Below are 23851 nucleotides of genomic sequence, written 5' to 3'. Positions count from 1 at the left end.
TTACACATGAAATCATGACAAAAGTTATGTTCAAATGTTTCAAGACAATGCATCCTATTTCTTCCTGGAGACACAAAACTCTACTGAGTTGAATTAAAAATCCAGTAAATGTGATTAAAGTGTTTTGTCAAACATGCTGGGAGGGATTCCATAAAATCCAGCCTAATATTATAACAGTAACATTTTCATCCACTACTATTGAGGAAAGTTTGATCAATTTGTTGCTTTGAGTTTTACCCGTTGTACACACTGAAACATGCCTACTTGTGGAACAATTTCAATATACTTGAACAAATTTTTTTAAGTAAGAAAACAATAATTTGTGTGCGTGCTGGGGATGTACAGTAAAGTTCTGCCACTAGGCCAAAGGATTTCAGCTGGTTAACATTAGTTTTCATCCAGTGATATTTAGGCTTTCTGAATAATAAATTGAAAACCAGAGTTTTTTTTGTCTTAATGTTTTATGGTAGCAATTACCTATTAATATGATGGGAGGCTAAACAATTAGCATCTCATTTATGTTAAAAAGATTTTTTTTCAGTTGTGAATTATAGAGCATTTACATGGAATGGTTATTCATAGTAAACAGAGTAATGAAAAAATAATCACTGCCTGTGCACAGCATTCACAAACCTTCATATTTTGGAATTTTTCATACAGTGAAATAACATTGAATAGTTTTACATAGCATTAAATATAGGAAAGTTTGGTTTGTATCATGCAACTTTAGAATAGTTTAGCAACTATTTAATCACCAACAATAATGGAAAATAATGTGCCTGACGGTAGGCAATTAACAGATTCTGTTATTCTTTATTTTAAAAAATTATTTCATGGAACTTGAGCATTGCTGGCAAGATCAGCATTTGATGCTCTCCTCTACTTATCCTTGAGAAGGTTATGATGTTGATTGGATTCTAACAAATGTATTGAAAAAGTTCAAACGAAAATACAAAAGAATTTAAATCTGTCCCTAGTGATAGACAATGCTTTGCAGTCGATATTTAATCATTCAATTAATTCTGCAGTAGGTTATCATAACATAATATTTAAATACACTGGCACAAATTTTCTTAAGTAAGAAAACAATAGTTTGTGTGCGTACAGGGGATGCCACTAGGCCAAAGGAGTTTCAACTGGTTAAGATTAGTTTTCATCCACCAGTGTATAGGTTTGCTGAATAATAATTTGAAAATCAGAAATAAGTTTTTGTCTTAATGTTTTTGGTAGCATTTTTTATTATTATGATTAATGGGGAGTTAGTTCACATCCAGTTTATGTTAACTGGATTATTTTTTCATTTGCGAATTATGGAGCATTTACATGGAATGGTAATTTGCACTTAACAAGAGTATTGAAAAAATAATCACTAGCTGTGCACAGTAGGAAAAAAGTTCAACAGCTTTTACAAAACTTCATATTTTGGGATTTTTCATACAGTGAAATGACAATGAATAGTTTTACATAGTGTTAAATACAATGTTTGGTTTTGTATCATGCAACTATATAACAGTTTAGCAATTATTTAATAAGCAACAATAATGGAAAGTAATGATATTGACATCCTATAAAGGTGATCCAAAGTAAAAATGAATAGACAGAAGTCACACTAGAAGGAAAAGAGAGGAAAATAAGATAGAATAAGGAAAGAGACTTTGAAATCAAAAATGCAACAAACCTTTTATTAGAAACTCAAAGCAAAAAATACTGTAGTGAGTACTTTTATGTAATATTTGTCCTCAAAACACTTGAAAATGTGTGTTTCCTGCTAGCTCCCAGTTTGCATCACCTCTTTCAAGAAAGAGTAAAATATGTCAGTAAATGCCCTGTCATTTTTTGGGCGGTGATGTGATGATCAAGATTTAATTGTACGTACGGCAGCTGAGAGTTGTTGGACTAGGCTTGCGACTGTGCTAAGTTTGTGAGGGTGAGATAAAGTATTTTAGGATTGAGTTTGATTGATAAGGATTGTTTGTAAGTAGCTAATGGGTGACGGGTAGTTAACTGGGCTCTAGATGAGGCTAAGTTTGCAATAGGAAGGATATGTAAGTTGAAGGTGAATTATTCAACATGACAATTTCTGCAATATCATTTATTTTCCTCCCTGCATTGCATCCATGTTCATGTAACAAAATTCCTGGCATTTACCCCTGTCCCTGTTCCCGCTGTCTCCTGAACATTGATTTGGAAGTCTTCCTGCCCCCTACTGGATACTGAACATCTCTACACTTCGATAATGAGGACTCCAGTGCAGTATCTGAAAATGTTTGTGCACACTCTGAATCATCCTTCATAGCAGCTTTTCAGAGGAGCCAACCATCACTCCAATCCCCATGTCTTGCAGCCAAAACGCGTCTCACCTTTAAGAAATACGGGCTGCTTTTTAGTAGCACAAGTTGTTCGCAATATTCGGATGGTGATAGCTGCAACCAATTAAACATGGTCGGCGTTGCTTGTTGCACGTATCTATGACAAAGAAGCAGGCAGCAACATGTACGGGTGCGGGTTATTTATACCGCGATCCTGGTGTCTGGTTTGGGGGAATTAGGCAATTTTTACCCTATAAACTTCTACTTTAAATAACAAATCTGCTGAAAAGTAATATAAACAAAAAAACATTTTCATTTTGAAAGGACCACTTGGCAAGGCACAAACTCATTAAGAACTTTACGCAAAAGTATTCAGAATGTTATTTACATCACTAGTTAATTTAAAGTTAACCATGTTTCAAGTAAGTATTTTATAGTTTGTTTTTGTTTTCGGGATGTGTAGTTTTACATTATATTCTCACTGCAATTAATTAGTTACTTTTCTGTTTAAGATGTAAGACCACAATTCAATTAAATAGGTTGATAAATTTATTGTTATTAGTGCAAGGTACAACATGAGGAACGAAACGGAAACTGTCCTCATTGGATTCAAAAGGACAGAATTCTCAAAATAGGATGGACATTTCCTTTGTCTTTGAACAATATGGATTTGTATTACCTGCATACATAAGCATGACGTGAAGCAAGCTCGATAATTGGACCTGGATAATAGTAACACAATCACACATACAAGTCAGAGAAAAAGGTATTGGTGTTGCACGAACTGACTTTAACTATTACACATGCTTGGCTGCAGTTCTAAACTTTCCACATGCTACAGAGCCATAAGCGGTCATTAATGTAATCAGCAGTAACATCTTCAAAATTAAAACCCTTACAAACAAGTACAACGCTTACATCTTATAGTTTTCATTTAACAAAACATGTGAAGGTAATTTAGGGGAAGGAGTAAAGATTAGTGGAGGGCCTATTTTGTAATGCAGTGGTACAGTCTCTGTCTCTGGGCCAGAAGACTTGGGTTCAAGTCCTACCTGCTCCAGAGGGGTGTAATAACATTTCTGGACAGGTAGATGTAGAAAATTAGTGGTTGTAGAAAGAGTTGGGAGGATGAAGGAAAATAGTCAAAAATGTTTAAGAAGGTTTTATTTTGAACAGGTAGACAGAAATTTAGATGATGAAGAGACTTAGAAAGAGAACTTAAATTGCAGACATGCACACAATTGTTACAGGGCAGAAAGGGGCAGTTCAGCCCACCATGTTTGCACTGGCTCTCTGAATGAACACTATTACTTAGTACTATTTGCTTGCCTTCTTCCCTCAATCGTGTACATTGAATGCCTCAACTGAACCTGCATCCACCACATGGACGTGCCATACATTCCATATCCCAACTACTCGCTATTATTATAAATGCTTTATATTTCTTTGAGAACTTATATTTTGAAGGATTGTAGAGAAAGGAATTGTTTTCAAGTTTTTTTGGACATACCTAGTAGTTTCTTTAAAAGAGGTAATTAAACTTGCATGGTGAAATTGCACTTTTAAAAAAGGCTTTCTAGAACTCATATGACCAATGATAATTGTTTTGCTGTAGACCCTGCCTGGATTGTTTTTGCACAGTGGCTGGCTTGGAGAGATTCTTGTTAATTTGGAGGGAAGTGCACTTTGAACAAAATGCAGAGCTGATCACTTTCATTTCTGAAAAGAAAATCACTTCAGGATGAAACCTATTTGTTCTTTTGAAACCGTGGTTAAAAGAACATTGCAAAATTGTATTCTGTCAACAAACTGCAGCTGTAAGACTTTAGATCTGACTGTGATTAGTGATTTGACTATGTATGTCAGAACATCAGAGCAATAGACTCCTACGCATTATCCTTTTGCCTTCAAGAACAACCCACTGCCCAAAGTATTTATTTTCCAGAAAACCAATCTCTGCGGAGAAAACCTTTTCTTTTTGCCCTGCTTTTCATAAAAAGCTTGATGTCCAAACGGTATCGGGGTGAGTTGGCAAGATGGAAGCAAAACTGACTTAGTCATAGGAGACAGAGGATAGCAGTGGAAGGATGTTTTTGGAATGGAGGTTTGTGACTGGTAGTGTTCCACATGGATCAGTGCTGGGACTTCAGCTATTTGTGATCTACATAATTGATTTGGAGGAAAATATAGCAGGTCTAATTAGTAAGTTTGTGGATGAAACAAAGATTGGTGGAATTTTGGATAGTAAGGAGGATTGTCAGAGGATACAGATCAGTTAGAGGCGTGGGCAAAAAAACTGGCAGATGAAGTTTAATACAGACAAAGTAAGGGGGTGCATTTTGGAAGGTCAAGTACAGGTGGAAATTATACAGTGAATGGCAGAACCCTTAGGAGCATTGATATGCAGAGGGATCTAGGTGTGCAGATCCACAGATTACTGAAGATGACAGCACATGTAGATCAGGTTGTAAAAAAAGGCCAATGCCATGCTTGCCTTCATTGGAAGGGGCATTGAGTATAAGGATAGTCAAGTTATGCTACATCTTTATGTAACTTTAGTTAGGCCACACTTGAATAATTGCATACAGTTCTGATCACCATACTACGGGTGGATGCTTTGGAGAGACTTAACAGGATGTTGCCTGGTATGGGGGATTTTAGCTATGAAGAAGGGTTGGATAGAAAGGATTTGTTTTCACTGGAACACAGAAGGTTGAGAGGTGACCTGATAGAAGTTTATAAGATTGTGAATGGCATGGATAGAGTGGAAAGTATGAGGGCTTTTCCTCAGGGTGGAGGGGTCAATTCCTTGGGGACACAGGTTCAAGGTGCAGGGAGGGAAATTTAAAAGAGATGTGTGAGGCAAGTTTTTCACGCAAAGGGTGGTGAGTGCCTGGAATATGCTGCCAAAGGAGATGGTGGAAGCAGACACAATAGCAGCATTCAAGAAGCACCTGGATGAATACATGAAAAGGAAGGGAATAGAGAGATATGGATCCTGTAAGTGAAGACAGTTTTAGTATGGAAGAGCAAAATGTGGAGGAGCCAAAGAGCCTGTTTCTGTGCTGTATTATTCTTTATTTTCAGCTCACAGCCTTATTCCTGATGAAGGACTTTTGCTGGAACATCGATTCTTCTTTTCCTCGGATGCTGCCTAACCTGCTGTGCTTTTCCAGCACCACACTCTCGACACCAATCAACTACTGCCAAGGCTTCTTCAGCATTACCTTCCAAACTCATGACCTGCAAAGTCTGGGTGGGCAAGAGCAGAATTTCTTTGTGAACACTAACGTCTTTAACTTCCCCTTAAAGTCAAATAACATCTTGTCTTTGATATTTATCACTGCCCCTTAATTATAGCTTATTCAAAATCTTGGAATTCACTGCCAAGCTACACTGTAAAAGTTCCTTAATTATAAGAACTGCAGTAATTCATGAAAACAGTCCAGTATTACCTTTTAGGGCAACTGGGATGCACATAAACAGAGCTAATGCCTTGCATTTGGTGACCCTTTGTCAGAACAATGCTGGTCTTGCCAGCCTTTGCTGCTGCTCCTATGTTAAAAATCATCCAATCAGGCTTCGGTTTCATAATTAGTACTCAAAATCACCAAAGGTATGTTATTTAATTAGGACCGTGGCTAATTGTTCCTTCTCAGAGTGATGGAAGTAGATTTAATAGTAACTTGCAACCAGAAGTGGAAATAGAGTATACCTGGAAAGGGAAAAATTACAAGGTTAAGAGAAAAAACAGCACTGTGTTGACGGGGAAAATAGGTTATGTGAAAATCTCTTTCGAGGAATAGCTTGCGTCTACACTGTTGGAATCCAATGATTTTTAAAAAATGTACCCCTTTTAATCTTTCGAATGTATTCAACACTGTTAGGCACAATATTCTTCTAAAACCTCTATGCACAGTTCATGTCTGTAGCACTGTTTTATTCTATTTCCATCTTGTCACATCGTAAATAATAACATCCAACAAGTTTGTCCTTCCATATCTAAACATCACTAGTGCAACCTGGGTTACATAATTACCCATGCCATTTTATAAATTATATCATATTCTTTCAGCATGATGGTTATACACATTTTCCATTGTGTATTCAACATAAAAACCTGGATGATCACATATCTTCTCCAAGTTAATGCCTGCAGAACCAAGTCATCCTTTATGGCTGCTGCAATCACTTTACAGTATCTTATCCTTGGCTGCTACCTCATGCTTTATTGTTCAAGCTTTACCTTTGCTTCCTCCCTATAGCTAATTTGTCATCCACCAGGGCACCTTTGTTTCACTTCTACAATATTGTCTGCCTTTTCCCCATCTGCCTTTCTTTCCCATAAAAGTCCAAATCCATATGTTTATAGATTCATGGCTTACACTCCTCCAATGATAACCTTACCAATTCTATCATTTAAAAATCACAATTACACAGGATGTTACAGTGATTACTGAGGTTCAGAAAAGATTTACAAGGATGTTGCCAGGCTTGGAGGATTTGGGCTATAGGAAGAGGCTGAATAGGATGCAACTGTTTTCCCTGTAGCGTTGGAGGCTGAGGGGTGACCTTATAGAGGCTTATAACATCATGAGGGGCATGGATAGGATAAATAGACAAAGTCTTTTCCCTGGGGTGAGGTAGTTCAGAACTAGAAGGCATTGGTTTAGGGTGAGAGCGGAAAGTTATAAAAGAGACCTAAGGGGCAACTCTTTCACACACAGGGTGGTGTGTGTATGGAATGAGCTTCCAGAGGAAGTGGTGGAGGCTGGTACAACGGCAACATTTAAAAGGCATCTGGATGGGTGTTTGAATAAGAACGGTTTGGAGGAATATGGGCCAAGTGCTGGCAAATGGACTAGATTAGGTTACCTGATCTGAATGGATGATTTAGACCAAAGGATCGGTTTCTGTACTGTACATCTCTATGACTTTATGACTCTAAATTCTAGTTACCATTACCCCATCAAATTCAGGTAGCTTCCCACTGCTGCAAAGAACTGGATTCTCTTTCGAATCCCTCCAATGACTCTCCTACTCATCAAATAACCCACTATACTCCCCATCCTGGCCACATACTGCATGATCTCCATCAGCTCTACACCCTTGAATACAGTCACATGTCCTCAATTGATTGTTGTCCTATTTTTCACTTCTCACACTTCTGTGTTTCCCCTTCCTGTCTTTCTTTCTCTTGCTTTATTTTCTTCTCTGCTTAGGACTGGCTCTAGTTCATTTCTTATATTTCAATCTGAGACATTTTTGAAGGCTGCAATAATGTTCCAAAATATTAGTGTATGGAAACATTGGAGCAGGAGTAGGCCATTCACCCAGGCCTGTTCCACTAAATTAGATCATAGCTGGTCATCTGTATCAATACAATTTTTTTGCTCCATCCCTATAACACTTGATGTTTGTAGTATCGTGAAATCTATTAACCTATGCCTTGAACGTAATGCACACTATTCTGTGTGGCAGAAATTGTTTTAGACTAATGCCTCCACTTTTCCAACTAGGGGAAACATTGTTCCACACTCACCTTTATATATTTCTAAACTTTAGTGAACATAGGCCCAGCCTCCTCAAGCAATCCTCCATCACAGGAACTAATCTGGTGAACTTCTGTGGACTTCTCTCTACAGCAAGTATACCCTTCTTTACATAAGGTGACCAAATTACACATAATACTTCAGCTATGGTCTCACCAAGATTCAATACAATTATACCAAAACATTTTTACTATTTACTCAAAACCTCTTGTGATAAAAAGCCAATATACCATTCACCTTCCTGATTGCTTACTGCATTTGTATGTCAGCTTTCAGTGATATGAACAAGGACCCATTTTCCTTTTGGAAAGGGAACACTACTCAACCTCTGAAGAAATACTATGCACCTCATTACTGCCACCAAAAGTGAATAATTTCTCATTTATTCGTATTGAATTCCATCTTCTACATTTTCCCCAATCTTTCTGCAATCTAAATCCTGTGGAAAACTTTGTATCCTTCTCACAATTTAGATTCCAACTTAGATATGTGCTCTCGGCAAACTTAGAAATATTATGTTTGGTCCTCACATTCAAATCATTGACATAGATTGCAAATATCTTATAGTAACCCACTAGTCACAGCCTGCCAATCTGAGAATGAACTATTTATTCCTACTCTGTTTTCTGTCTGTTAACCAGATTTAGTCCATGCTAGTATATTGCCCTTATCCCACTTGTTCTAATTTTCTTTACTAACATCCTACATGGAACATTATCAAACACCTTCTCAGAATCCAAGGACATAACATTCACTAGTTCTCCCCTACCAACTCAAAAAAAGCTCAAAAACTCCAACAAGTTTGTCAAATGTGATTTTCATTTCATATATCCATGTTCACTCTGACCAACTGGGTGATTATCAGCTGTTTTATAGCATTCGTTATTTTTCCTACCACCAATGTCAGGCTAACGCATCTATGGTGACTTATTTTCTCTCTATGGTTTTTATTAAGTGATGGTGTTACATATGAAAGTTTCCAACTTGGGGGTATTATACAGAATTGATAGAATCGTGAGAGATAACCACCAATGTATTTAATCTCTCTACTCTAGGTTGTAGAGTACTGAATCCCAGTAATTCTCCAGGACTACATTTTTTTTCAACCAACACTTTTTTTTTCAGTTCTTCGTTCTCATTAGTTCCTTGGAACTCTATTATTTCAGGGAAATTCTTTTATGTTCTTATTCCCATTATAAATTCTTCTATCTGTCTGTCATGGACCCTCATTTGGCTTTCCTAACCTTTTCCTATTTATATACCTATATAAGCTCTTACTGTCCTTTTTTTTGTTTTTAGGTTGCGTTCATATTCTATTCTCCCTATATTGCAATCATTAAGTGTTTGCAACAAATGGTCATGTACATGATTGCAAAATTCAGCATAGCTATTGAGGTACAACAAAATGCAACGATCCATATGCCTCGTCTGAATGGCTTTTCAGAGAGAAACAACCCTTGAATGGCTAGATCAAATATGAGAACACTGCGATGTGGGCCCATAGCATTTAGTATGCAAAGTCCTCGCTAAATATTGGACACTCCCTGGATATCCTTCCTCATTCCACTGTTCCGTTCCCGTTTCGCTGTCAAGGACTTAACAGAATATTATGCAATTCAGATGATTGAGTGACAGGGGTTAATGCTGTACTTTAACATTTAAGAATAACACATTGATTACGAGTAACATAACCTCTCTGAAATTTGTCTGAGATAAGAATGGGTGATTCCGCATTCATTACAAGCCTTTTTTTTGCTCTCTGAAGATGGGGCGGATATAAAGCTTATGTACTTAGACTGATTGCAACTGCACTTGGAAATATGCTTTCGGTAAATCAGACATCTATTTATTTTGTGTCAGTCTTGTTTGGCCGGTATATCTTGGAACACGTTAGAAATTACTCCATAGTTTTACCAAAAGAGTCATGTTTATGTGAGAAAAAGATATATACGGTATTTTCCCTTTGATCGCAGAGTCCCCCAAAAGAGTGATTCTAAAATATACTACATTGTGAAGTACAATAAAACAATTCTAAGCAATGATAAATTACACTGAAAATATTCACTGAATCAATTACTTTCCAGCTTTTGCCTTGCCGAACTTATTGTAGTGAAGACTCTTCATATTTTTCTTTGCTGCGCCCAGCAATTCATAAGTAAACACAGCGCAATTAATGTGCAAACACTGAGATCGACCTCTGCATTTCAGTTCTGTTGACGTCCTAATGTTTACTGAAATTGACTGTTTTCTTGGAATACAATTACACATGTTTTACGGTGAGATCCGAGTCTTCATTTCGTTTCCCAAGTACTGCATTGGAGGTAAAGAAACAGTCGCCCTTAACTTATTGAATCTCGAAAATCATTCCCTGGTTCTCTTGTCTAGATCCTAAACGTAATACCTTGTTACAGTTATTAATACGCCGAGAAGGTTCTCAAACGACTGCCGAGAAATCAACTACAGTACGTGTTTTAACATTATGTTTAATTCTTAAAAACGATATAACTTCTGACGCGCCCTTTTAGTACTCTTTCAGTGTGCAGTCACCTGCTATATTGCTGAAGGGAGACACGAATTGGCAGTTAAACTCCAGTGTCTACAATGAAAATCTGCTTAAAAAAACCTGACCCACGTTAATGTTTTAAAAAATAGAAAGAGAATCCCGTACTTCGTGAATTCGACTACATCGCTATTGTTTAATAATCTTTATTCTGCACACTCACCCGTCCACTTTCAGATGATTAATCCACAAAAATGATAGACTGCACAATTGAAAGCGGTTATTGGCAGAAAGTCCAAGATCACAGCAAAAAAAAAAATCCGCCAAGAAACATGTTTACGTCGCATAAAAGGAAACCAGTTAAGATTTTAAAATATAACCGACACACTGTTAACCCCTTGAGCACTTTTCAGTAAAGTTACTCGACTGGTCATGCGTGCTGCGGCTGTGCTCAATCAGCAGCGAAATCATCCAACTCACTGAAAATTTTCCAGTTTTGGAATGTCTGAGCAGACAGTAGGAACAACTTTCCTAATTAGTCTGATTACTCTCGATCATTTATTGCGAGGTGTTTGCTGCATTTGTAAGATTTTGACAATTAGTAATGTTCACTTTGAGTTGTAGGTTAGCTGGTTTATAAACTGAACACTCGGATATGCTCTTGAGCTGCCCTGTCGTCCAGGGCTGCGGACCAGGAGCTTGAAAGCTGGGATAGAGGTTGGAGGGCGCTTATCCATCGGGTACGGGAACGATGGACCAAATGCACTCCTACGATGTCATGTGTTTTTTTTCTATATTCCTAATAGTCGGTATAAAGTCACTTCAATGAATCTAAGTGATGCAATATGTAGGAGTAATCAGGTTTGCTGCGGGAGGGCTGTGTTTGCTACGGCTGTCGGGTTGATGGCGCTATGAGCTGACTCCTCTTTAGTAGGTTTCACGCTTCGCTAATACTACTCCACAGGCGCCTACCTCTCACTCTCCCTTCGAGGAGGGGGGAAGGGGGGGAGGGAAGAGAGAGATTGCTTGTCAATAAACAAAACGTTTTTAGATTATTACAAGGTCGCTCCCAGCCTTGAGCAAGCTCGTTCCCGAGTCCCAGCCCTACACATGAAGGCGGGACAAAGGCGGGGCAGCTTGACTCCGGCCAATCGCAGGGTGCTCTCTTTTTAAAATTCCCTGTCCGTCACTCAGTTTCCTCTTCGTCAGCCTCCTTCGCCATATTGGGTAACTGAAAAAAAAGCCAGTTTTTTTTCCGCCTTTACTAGAATCGGTTTTGACGAGCGATAGGTTGTAAACTGCTGTTGTTGTTAGCATTTTTGTTGTGGTTCGGTGCTTTGCAGCTTTCTGAAGAATTGCACGATATTGTGACATCGTGTAACCTTGCAGTTCTGCTGTCTGTGAGGCTTCGGACGATTTGCAGTGAGAGGGGGTACGAAGGGGAAAAAAAAAATGTCAAACGTACGCATTTCTAATGGTAGCCCTTCGCTGGAGAGAATGGCAGCTCAGCAAGGAGGGCACCCGAAACCTTCAGCCTGCAGGAACCTCTTCGGTCCCGTAAACCACGATGAGTTGAACCGAGACTTACAAAAGAAACAGAAGGAGATCCGCGAGCAGGACAGGAGAAGGTGGAATTACGACTTCGAGAGGGACAAGCCGTTGGATGGGAATTACAAATGGGAAGCGGTGGATTGCAAGGATGTGCCTAATTTTTACTGGGGTTCTCCGAGGGAGCAAGTGTCATCAGCGGATTGCAGTGTGGATGTGAACGGGAACCATGCGATTGTTTGCGTAGGAACTTTGGCTCTGGGAAATTCAGGGGACACGCACTTAACGAATTCAGAGCAAAAGGACGTGGTTAAAGAGACAACTGAACATTTCACGGACTCAAAAGAGCAGTGCTGTAGTCCCCGAAAACGAGCTGCGTCAGTCGGTAAGTGACAAAGATGCACTCTCTTTTGGGAGCTGCAGGATCCATTTTCAAACGGACCTTTCTGACCTTTTTCTTTTCGCGCAAAAAGAAGCTTTCACCCCCAACCAGTGGTTTACTCATTTATTTCCAGTGGACCTGCTTTTAAAATCGTGCAGTTCTTGGTCTATTTGGGGTTAAGCATGAGTTCCCCTACGTTTGAAAAAGGCTACTGCAACTTCAAAGGCCTTTTAGAAAGATGAAGCAAACGGCTTTTTCCTCGTTCAACAAGCTTGAGATGTGGTTGACTAATACCCACCAGCACAAGTCTTCAGTAGGAGTAGGAATGACCCTCATAATAGACCATCATCCTGATTTCAATTTTTAACTAGCTTTTCTTGATTATAGATGGATTTCCAGAAGCAAAAAGAGTCAACACAGCGACGGAGACAGACTGGTCAGCAAATTCTCCCAATATAAATGCATTAGAGAAGACGCCGAAGAAATCGATTTCGAGCGGGCACCAAACATAAAACAAAGGTGACAAGGTAGTTATGATGTACCTTTTTCAATTGATTGTCTCCTCCCAAAATATCCTATAACGTAGCTAGCAACAAGACTGCATTGATCAATCGGCCTCACTAGCCCAGGTTTGAAAGTGTATACAGGGTATAATGTCACTGCTGTTTCTTTGCTATATTTTCCTGAACGACACGTATGCACAGGTGATTATTTCCAGCTGCTTTCAAATAACTAGATACACTATTGCGTTCTGCACAAAAATCCAAACGTCTTCGGTGACCTTTCTTTCCCTGCCCAATATAGTAGATTGCTTTGCCCAAGTCTTGTCAATAAAGTAAGTCACAGGACTGACTGAAAATGTAGTACATTACGCGGGGGAGTGCGCAACCACAACAGTGGTGTGTCTTTGTAGGCTTTATACAATGAGCATTTTTTTTTTCTTTACGCCAACGTCCACCATAAATATAATAAAAGGAGAAATAATCACGATAAAAATGGATCACTAGAGGAAGTTGTCCTTTATCTCCCCAGCTAAAATATCCAAGCAGCATTTAAAGTAACACTTGGGATGGAGTACAAATTTGTAGAATAGCTGCGTTACAAACATGTTTAACGTTTCTCATTTTGGGACTAATTTCCCCTAATGATTTTGTGCTGTATTAAGATATGAGAGGAGGGAATATATACACTATTAGATTCAATGCACAAAACGAGGGGTAGGGTGGGGAAGCTACATTTTAAATGGCTCGTCTCAACAAAGTAAAACTTACTGGAGATTATTCTTATTTCTTGGCCTTGTCCACATTGGTAGCCATAGTAAAAGTAAAGCATTGAAAATATTGCCCACTTTGTGTGAAGTACTGCACGTGCTAAATAACTTTGTCTTTTGTATCAGTTTCACACAGCACAAGATACCTTATGCACCTTTGTGCTGACGTTTTAAATATCCTTTGTCAAAATACTGTTTTTTTTGCAGTTATGACTTTTCTTTAACTTGATAGATCTAACTAGTCAGATCCAAAACCTCTAACATACTCACTCATTTCGGTGACTTTCTGTTCAGTTAGTGCTGCCAAACTTTGTCAATTTGCCTCTCTCACTGAATCAGAAAACAAATCTTTTTTTTAAGAAAAGGCCTAGGAGCATCAGTCCTAATTATATTTGGATTACCAAATAATACATGTTTATGCATTCGAAAGTTATGGCTGCTAGTTTAAATGTGGTTTTGTGTCCAATGGGATAAAGTCCCACGATGCTGACTGAAATGGATTTTTTGATAACTTCCAGGCAGAAGATGCAACTTATCCAGCTGCTAGATTTTAAATGAGATATGGAAGTATCACAATAATAACTTGATTGTATCTGTGCACAAGTCTTAACACTACTTTATGGTATTGGTTGGCTCAGCGTCCAGTTGAATAACCAATTGCAATTGCTTAACCCTTTTGCCAACTGTACCCTGTAATCAGCAGCTGAGTTGAAATTATCAGTGTGGCTATGCCAAATAGCATTTTAAGTAATTCCAATCATATATAATTACCAAACATTGTATTAATCTTTTTTACTTCGTATTTTTCCTTGTTAGATATGAAGATCCTTTTTTCCTTGTTCATCCATGGCAGTGCTTGATGAAGCGAGGACGATCTCCTCAGAGACAGACATATCGTTATCTCTCCAAGTGAGGAGAGCCCAGGCACTGAACTTGTGAACACTAAACCGCCTATTTTAGAGTGGATATAGCGCTGTGCAATTAGGTTCTTCCTTTATCACTTGGCTGATTTTACTACCTGTGTATATAGTTTTTTTTTGTAGCACATAAACCATTTTTGGTGGGGGTGGGGGTGGGGGAGGGGAGGGGAGGGAGGGATGAGACGGGAAAATATTAAAACACAGAGTTAGACAATGTATGACTTGAATAGTAGCAGTATAGTTTTCCAATGCAGTTTAGAAACTGCAAAGTTACAATACCTGTGTATTGTATGTTTAAAAGAATAAAAAAAATCTAAAATGTACCTGTGTACATAACTTTGTAAAGACACTGAGAAATTATACTAACTTATTTATGTTGAAAAGAATTGTTTTTTTTGGAATCTAGAAGATAATTTTCCGTTAAGCCAAAGTGGCATTCTTCATGTGCATTTGTAAATGCTTTATTGTAGATTTTCCCTTCCGTTTTTGCCTGTCATAATATAAGGCTATGCTTGAAAGAGAAAGCGTCCTGAGCCATTTTCTGCCTTAATATTGAATATATTCCTCATTTTTGTTTTGTAACGTGTGAAGAGATGCTGACTTTGTCCCGCATCCTGATTTCAAATAAAGAAAAACGTACAATATACGTGTGTATAGCTAATTCACATTGCAAATGTCCAAGGAACCGTTAAAGTAGCCAGTGCTACTACCTTAGTTAAGTTGAGGGATGTTTTGGTTTGCATAATGATTTGAAAATGATCTCGGGGGCTTGTGTGATTGTAAATCTAAGGCTTATTTTGAGATGATGCATTTTTTTGTGTCGATGCGAGCTACACCTAGTCAAAGAAATAAGTAAAATGTTTAATGTTCCATATTTTCAGAAAACCGTTATAATTCCAAGGGTTTTATCTGCACCCTGAAACAGTTGCTTCTGATGCTTAAGACATTTTTAAATGATAAACGCATCTTCTTGGGTGTGATTTTTGAAGAGGGGATTTACCGTGGCGGGGGAGTTGACAACAGAATGGCAGAGTGCTTATCTCCTGTACCCTATCTTCACCACCTAACTTCTTCCCCCCTCAAAGGAAAAGCGGACCGACATGCATTTGAAAGCCTTATTTTAAAAAAATAACAGTAGCTGCAGAAACAATAGCTTTGTAAAACATTATCGCCCGCTAAGTAGGAGCCAGACACTCCCAGGAGCAGCTACAGTGTGTGTGGGAGAGGGGGAGCTCGAGCTCTGGGGCGGCTAGCGCTCTGTGGATGATTGACAGCTCGCGTACTAAAAAAAGCACGCCACGGTGTGGCGGCCAATGAGGGCGCGAGCTACTCCAACGTCAGCGCGCGCCGAGCCGTGTTTGTCTTTCAAACGTGTTGCCCCGCCCACTAGTCGCAGTCGCGTTGGCCCATGCTCGACCGGACGAAACAAACGGTTGGGAGCGACACGATCTATTGGAGGGCAAGAACGTCAATCAGCGCGAGGAGGCGTCCTTGTCGCGAGCGCGCACGCAGTTCGGAGAGAGGCCGTCCAACTTTTTGAATTCATATTTAAAACGACAATAACCGTTTCCCAAAGCCTATTTAAAGCTGCGCCAAAAAATAGGAACCTTCACTTGCCTTTTCTTTTTGGGTCTGTCTCCTGCAACGGTTAGACCGAAATGATACATTTACAACGGCACGGCCGCTCGAATTTAGAAAACAAAATGACGATCATACAAAATAGGTCTGTCAATGTAGGCGGAGTGGAATGCGTTCTTTATATATTTTTAAGAAAAAGCCTTAAGTGCGTTCAAAACAGCGAAGTGTGAATAAAATGTAATTTTCTACAGAGTGCAGTACGGAGCGGACCTTTTTTTTAAAGTGATGTTACAGTGCGGACAGGTTTAGATGGCCTCCATCCACCCTTTACGTTCCTTCACATGTTTCACAGCTGCTGCCCAGTGACTCAGTGAATTGCCAATTTTTTAAAAAAAAAATCATTGGAACGATCACTCCACGCTGTCACATAGGAGCGGGGATGTTGGTAAGTAGCTTGTTCTCATTTTAGAAGGAAAAGGAAAAGGCCGCTATTAAAAAGCCATTTTACTCTTACAGTAATTATGTCTTACTTAACGAGACAACTTGCTTCAGCCAGCAGTAAATATTAGGCAGCGAGATGGAAACTAAACTGTATTTCACCTTCAACAATTATCAGTGTAGACCTCAGCAAGGCAACCACAACGTTTACAGTAGGTCTGCCTTTTTAGGGGTATACTGATACCCCCCCAGTACCTACATTCTACATAATACCTTTTTTTTAAAAAAAAAGTACATGTGCGTGATTGATGACTGGTTTTCGTGGTATGTTCCACAACAAATTTAAATTTAATTTTCCCACCTACTTTTTGCGCAGTCCTCATCCGTCTAACAAGGTTATAGTGGCAGAGATACTCACTAAAATGTGCTCTTGTTGCTTTTTTTTTAAAAGAAAAAAACGTCAAGTAAAATTGTGTAGCCCCATTTGCAGAAAGACAAGCCTATGCGTGAAACATACAAAGTATCTGTTTCATGTAAACTTGCCAATAGGTAAGAGGAAGAACTCTCGTTTGGAGACCTCCCCTGCTTTCTCCAGGTGTAATCTATTTATTAACGTGAAAACAATGCCATTCGCCTTTCATGAGTTTAACATAAACAGAATTGAAGCGATCATATATAACACCACGCTGCAAGGCATCTCAAACAGCAGGCCTGGTAATTTGTAAATCATCGTGTAAATCATTTCGCGAAGTATTCAAGTATCAATCGAGCAGAACTCACACAGAATTCCAAATCAATTGAAGCCTTCACTCAATCAATGACGACCTTTGTGGGGTTTATTTATCTGCTCACTAGGAATAAAAATAGTGGTGGGTGGTGTAGAGTTAGTAAGTTATGGGATACTTAATGTCTGCCTGTAATGTTATTGATTAGCTAATTGGTTTATGACTATAAATCTGCACAAAAAAAATCAGTTGGACTATGAGCTCTTATTTCGTAGAGGTAATATCCCTACCTCTGGACCAAGAGGCTCGGGTTCAAGTCCCACCTGACGCAGGGATGTGTAATAACAGCAGTGAACAGGTTGACTAGAAAATATCTAAGTATACTTAAAGCGCCTGGCGCAAGTCCCACCTATAGATCTGATCAAGTTGATTAAAAATATGGAAGTTTTAGATCGATATTAAAACATTAAACGTCGGCAGTCCAAATCTGGCACCACTTAACTATAATCTCCATGCAGAAAAAAAAGTACAGGTTATGCGTACTTGAACCAAGTATCACTAATTTTACCCGAATTAAAGGCCCTGCCGAATATTAACCTTTTTGTTGAATCAATATTAGGACATCCAATTCAATTCTGTTTTCTTAATACAATTATAGTCTCTCACCACATAACCACACATTGTTTACGACCCATGCAATGTTAAGAATGTTTTGGTATTTATGCATACACCTGTGACTCCATGTATTTTTACAGATTACACATTTTGCATATACTTCACCATCAATTGTCATTCTTAAAAAAGTTATTTGGAATATGAAGCAAGTATTTGCATTACATTTACAATAGAATGGGTAAATGGGTTAAATTGGAGAATCGTATATTGTGAAAAGTGAACAGGTACAAAGACAGACTGATAAAAGGCTGGAGGCTACATCAGGGACACAGGAGAAAAGTGGCAGATAGATGTAACGCAAAACAATAAAGAGTGATTATTACAAGAATGATAGTTTGATTGGAGGATCGATTGAAATAATAAAATAATACAGAAATGGATGACTTCAGGGGTCTGGATGGACAAAAACCACAGAGAACCAAGGCTAGGATGAACTGATGGTTTATTTTCAGGTGGAGCAGAAAAAAAAAGAGCCGCTGCGATGCTTTGGGTGATAAAACCAGACCGGGCTCCCAATACCATCTACGGCCAAGATTATTGAACAGGAAGATTATGTAGGAAGATGCAGAAGAATAAATACAAACATGGACTCTTTCAGCTACAATGAGAGATTTAACACAGAGCGTTGTTTGGTTAGAGAAAAGAATTTAGATTTCTATTAACGCGCTTCGTTGTTCCTTACGTATCCCGATCGGTTATCGGTAATGACTCATATACGTTAATCCTAAAATAAAAACCTTATTTCTATACCATTATTTCTAAATTTAAGGAAGGAGAGATATTATGTCTTATTTTTGATGGATTAACGTATCAAGCCAGAGGTCAGTCATATGCACTCAATTCAACGCCATCACATATGGAAATAAAGTGCAGAAACAATTTTTCAGACATTTGCTATCTAATCGGTATGGGACAGAGATGAAGGTTGCTGTTAAATCATTAATTAAGAGAAAAAGAAAGGAGGGAGGATCTTTTCCCCCCCAGACAACAACGTCACATTGATAATTTATTCTTGTTGGAGAACTTAGTCAATGCTCTAAAGACATTTCTTAATTATCATTTAGGCCAGACTAGTCTATCTCTGGTTACCTAATGGCATAGAAATAAATCCATCCAAATTTATGCATTAAGCTCCCAGGCAGGGGCAAAGATCATATAGTCTAACTGTGGGAGTAAAATCATCGCTTGGAAATAAAATAGCTACCCAAGAAATTATGAATTATAACTACACCGGCTTTACCCATTTCAATCTCCAACTTTTTTTAAGTTGTGAAGGAAAATAACTGGAGCGATGAAAGCTGTGTCAGATAAGGTTGAGATAGATCTTAAGGATATTTCGTATTGATAGTTTATTATGTGGGGTGGGGGTGCCTTTGAAATTCCAAAATCGATGCAATGGAATATTGTCCATCTATGAATGAATCATATTTCCAAAATAGATTCTATACCTAGTTTAACCATAATTTAATAATTGATTATGCAAAATTTGTATGAAAACCTTTAATATGCTTTGATCGGCCATGGTTAGTAAATTATAAATGTGAAATTTATGTAACAGTCGTAACTTCACAAGAACAACGGCAGTTAACTAATTCTATGTAGGTAGTCTACTTTTACAAATCTGAAAGCCTGTTCCAAAAGTGTAAATCTCATTGCAACTGAAATAATACTCCGGCTAAATGCTACTTATTCGAGTCAATTTCTTACTGTCGAAAGACAGTCAAGAAACCATCAGACCTCATCCTGTTTCACTGTTGCAGATTATGAAACGAAATACAGCAACGTGGATGAAGCCATCCAGCACAAAGTGAATGAACAATAATCTAGTTACTGTTAGTTTTTAGTAGATTAGGATACCAATGATTGTACACCATACAGGTTTGAGATAACTCAGTTGAAAACCACATTAAAAGCGGCAATTGAATCCAAAGAAACAAAGTTGACTAAGCTCGAAAGTAGAATCACATCACTTATTTAACCTCTGAAGAATGCATATTCTACAACTGCTCTTCCGTGCATTTCTATAACATTAAACAACTTACAATTCCAGAATGAATGCATAATAGTCTACTGTTTATCGCACATTTCCACATACTCTGCGCCTATTTCCACCTCTTAAACCGACACATAGACATAAGAAAAAAATCCCTCCCCACACAAATATTATCCAGTCTCACCTAAACATACAATCAACAAATGCGTAGTAGAGAATCAGTTTCCGTTTTAAATATTTGCTCCCCTCACGAAACATCAATTACTATGTCTAACGTTTCAACAACAAAGACGAAAAACTTTCCCTCCCGTTTCTCACAATGTGTATGGGGATGAATTTCCGCCAAGGTTTTTCCGCTCTCTTATGCAGAAATTTACTCCATTTCCATTTTACTTAGAAATCTTTGCGCAATCAATTTGCATTCCCGAACGATTGGATGGTTTAGACACAAAGAAATTGGAGTTTTAACTGAAGATAACATTGTCACTCTAAGGGTATAAAAATATGGTAGCCATGACTTGGAGATACCGGTGTTGGACTGCTGTGGACAAATTTGAAAAACCACACACTACCGGGTTATAGTCCAACAGATTTATTTGGAAGCACAAGCTTTCTAAGCGCTGCTCCTTCCTGATTTAACCTCTGAAGAATGCACATTCTTCAACTCTTCTTCCGTGCACTTCTATAACATTAAACAACTTACAGTTCTAGAGTGAATGCACAACACTCAACTATTTACCGCACATATTTCCACATGCTCTGCGCCATTTTTCAACCTCTTAAGCGACACATAAACATCAGAAACTTTTCCTTAGAAAAATTACACCCACCTGATGAAGGAACAGCCATGCTTCTAAATAAACCTTCTAAATAACTGGTGTTGTGTGATTTTTAACGCTATAAAAAGAAACATTGAGGAGGGTGATGGTGCAATGGTAATAATTGGGCAAGTATTCCAACATCAAAATACTTTGGGACACGAGTTCAAATCTCACAATGGTAGATGATAATAAAATCTGAAAAAAAAACTGGCCTAATGATGAGCACTGTTGATGACTGGGGCGTTTATGGCACAGTAGTGGTGTGTCTATCTCTGAGTCAGGAGGCCCGGATCAAATCCCACTCGTTCCAGAGGTTTCTAATAGTTTCAAATCAACCTGTTCAGAGAAACTATTAGAAGAGAACATTCTCGAGTAATTGTAGCTCTTTCATTGGCTGCAATGCTCGGGAAAACACCAATGAAGCTACTGTACAGCAGTTATGCGATTATAGCATCACTAGTCTGCGTAAATTCCCTGCTGGAAGACACAACCAAGGAACCGACGTCAGTAACCATATTCCCAGAACTGCAAGTAATTTCTTAGGTTCCGTTTCTAGTTTCTAGTTCTTTGTAATTCAAGGGAAAAAAAACTGCTGCAAAATTTTGTTATTTCCTTATTTGAGAAAAACAACCGAGAAGTTTATTTTAAATCTATATAATGTGAATCTAACGAAATGCTAAGGGAAACACAACTTTCGAGAATGATTGTTAAATGTTAACAATACATAGTAGCCAATCAAGGTAAACATTTAATAAGGATTCTTTTGAATTTTTCGATTAAGGCGCTACTTAGCAACTGAGACATTTGAACAATTTCTGCTGTCGATCCATCCAGCTAATTACAAACTTTTCTGGTCAGTTAATTTGGGCTAAATGCACTTTTTAATCTGGTTGAAATTTGCACTTTGAAGGCAAAGCTTTGAATCGCCGTTATCTTTTAAATTTTTGTATACATGTGCAACAGTACATAGTGACAATATACGAATAGTTTACATCCATCTGTCCTTTTCACGTAGGAAGAACGCTGGTCAACCAGATACAACTGATGATCTTTGAAGCAAAAACCTAAACGTGCCCAAGGGAAAAAGCAATGATATTTAAGCAAAGGTGAGGTGAGTTACACATCAGAGGAAGTAGTGGTGAGAGTTTCAACGAGAAGCCATCTCGGAATAGGTCAGATAGGAGTCCAGTATGTTGAGTTTCCATTGAGATGTAGGTGATATTAACCTTTTGGACTTTCAAGTCGACAGAAGTCCAAGATTTGAAAGTTTGCATTATGGAGTGACGCGCCCTTTCCACTACCATATTTCAGGAACGGAATTATGCAGTAATAGTAGTGCGTAATGCAATCGCCTGTTGAGCATATGTCATGTATATGTTCGCAACTTTGTTGCTCTGATGCGGCGTTCACGAATATACTAACTGCTAATGCCAGCCTGCAGACTTTACGGTCCAGCGACCAAGTTTAACTGGATCTTATTTAGAGAGCAGGCAATTACCAACATTCTGAAATTGCATAGATTTGTTATCATTAGTTACACTCATGATTAGTAGGAGGATATGCCCTTCTGCAGTGACAAAGTGGAGAAGTTGACTGACCCATCAGTGGAATATTTGATTTATGCAAGCTAACTGGTGTTAAAAATCACTGCTTCAAGTCGCACCAGTTTCAAAAGTTGTATAACAACATCTAAAGGTTGATTAGAAAACGTTTCTTTTAAGTTGAAGTGCTCATTCTACGGGTGCTAACTGGCTTATTGAGCACCCCCAAACGGTGGCCGGTAAATCGTCATCTTGATTACAGGAAAAAAGTACAGGCATAACACATTTCACGTGTAAAAAAGGGCTAACCACCCTTTCAGGCATTTATTTCAAAGTTAATTTACTACGAGGCAGAGTTAGCTACATTGGGGTAAATCAGGTTTTAGGATTACTGGGGAGCCCATAAAACGTTTTACAATACTCACTTTAAAGCATAACTTCCCGTTTAATCAATGATCGGCTCTAGTCCAGATCACATCCCTTGACCCCTAGCGCTAATGCTTGATTCCTAACCCTAACGTGAACCGAGTCTTAAACCCAAAACGAATTTACCTGAAGACTTTTGCGATGCTAATAGTGCCCTTTTACTTCTCTTCCTTGGAAGGCTATTGAGCTCCCCCAGTCCTATTATAATGAGAGCTGGAGAGTCTCTACGTCGTGAGCCTCCTCACGCCTCTTGTCCAAAATAGAGCGAACTTTTACTTTTAAAACGAATAATCCCAAAGCAATTAATTAAAACTATTGTCAAATATTTAAGCAAAAAAAAATTAGCAAGTTGGCCCACTTGGAGCTGGATAATTGGGGAAGTGCTACCCTTTCCCTAATTGGAAGGCGCGGAGAAGCTACGTATCAGGAACAAGGACTGGAACAAATAATACACATAACGCACTGCAACCTAGATTCGGTTCTTTATTCATTGCTGAAAATGTCAGTCATTCTAAATGTAAACGATCTTAACATGTGGAAGTTTTCTTCCCCCCACCCGTCCTTTTTTTGCAAATCGAATTTCATGTTATTGTAAATGCAAGTTATTGTTTCCAATGTTTGAGAGGCAGCTTTATGCATATGTATATTCAAGTAACCGAGATCTCTCCTAAACAGAATGGTTAAAGTTTCAAATCAGTCGGGAATTAAGCAATGTAAACAGGATTGTTTGGCTGGATCCCAAAATGCTGTTATGCCGACCAATAGCTAAAGAGTAAATGCATTAAACTTTCTATAATTGATATAAAATATTTACATTGCATCTTCCTTTGAATAACAGGTGATTGTTTTGTATTAGCATCCTATGATTATATTTTGTGTGCCCTCATGAGTGTAATAATTGCAGATGGTCGAACTGCCCCCAGAAAGGAAAGACTTATTTACAAAAACTAGCTGATTAGTACGTGTTTTTCATGGAATAATACAGACCTTCGTGATTTATCATTAAGACTCTATTGAAACCAAACGTTTCGCTTATTGTAATGTTAACAAACTTCAAGTGCTTTAAATACTTGAAGTGAAAAGAATTGCAGGCTAAACAGCTCAGCATTGTGGCTAATTAAATAGCGCTTTCAGGAAGCTGGCACAATCATAATGGTTTCCTTCTGTGCTATA

The 23851-nt window shown here is 38.4% G+C and overlaps 2 protein-coding genes across 6 annotated transcripts in view; one reads left to right on the top strand and one right to left on the bottom strand.

Annotated features, from left to right (window-relative positions):
* LOC140458071 (cyclin-dependent kinase inhibitor 1-like) overlaps window positions 1-21048 on the bottom strand; it is a 94333-nt gene extending 73285 nt beyond the window's left edge. For 2 of the 4 annotated variants that reach the window (XM_072552118.1, XM_072552119.1), the window contains exon 1: window positions 20721-21048. The gene's annotated coding sequence lies outside the window, so the exon portion shown is untranslated. Of the gene's footprint in view, window positions 1-10584; window positions 11113-20720 lie in introns of those variants that run through there. The other 2 variants (XM_072552117.1, XM_072552116.1) reach the window with 1 other exon arrangement.
* cdkn1bb (cyclin dependent kinase inhibitor 1Bb) lies at window positions 11498-15125 on the top strand. 2 transcript variants are annotated; one of them, XM_072552115.1, is made up of 3 exons: window positions 11498-12294; window positions 12679-12810; window positions 14378-15125. In XM_072552115.1, the coding sequence occupies exons 1-2, from the start codon at window positions 11814-11816 to the stop codon at window positions 12801-12803; spliced, it is 606 nt and encodes a 201-aa protein (XP_072408216.1). In that variant the 5' UTR covers window positions 11498-11813; the 3' UTR covers window positions 12804-12810; window positions 14378-15125. The 2 variants fall into 2 exon arrangements, with proteins under 2 accessions (XP_072408216.1, XP_072408215.1); XM_072552114.1 differs by having other exon boundaries at window positions 11501-12294; window positions 12679-12818.
* Window positions 21049-23851: the final 2803 nt, after the last annotated feature.

The sequence above is a fragment of the Chiloscyllium punctatum genome, chromosome 32 (assembly GCF_047496795.1).
Source record: "Chiloscyllium punctatum isolate Juve2018m chromosome 32, sChiPun1.3, whole genome shotgun sequence".
NCBI classification, from domain to species: Eukaryota; Metazoa; Chordata; class Chondrichthyes; order Orectolobiformes; family Hemiscylliidae; genus Chiloscyllium; species Chiloscyllium punctatum.
Note: the sequence above shows the minus strand (reverse complement) of the source record. Positions and strands in the feature narration are given on the sequence as shown.

Excerpts from the sequence above, each read along its gene's own strand:
- cdkn1bb (XM_072552115.1), top strand. The coding sequence starts at position 11,814 with ATGTCAAACGTACGCATTTCTAATGGTAGCCCTTCGCTGGAGAGAATG. Across the intron at positions 12,295-12,678 it reads AAAACGAGCTGCGTCAGTCG|ATGGATTTCCAGAAGCAAAA; the intron begins GTAAGTGACAAA and ends TCTTGATTATAG.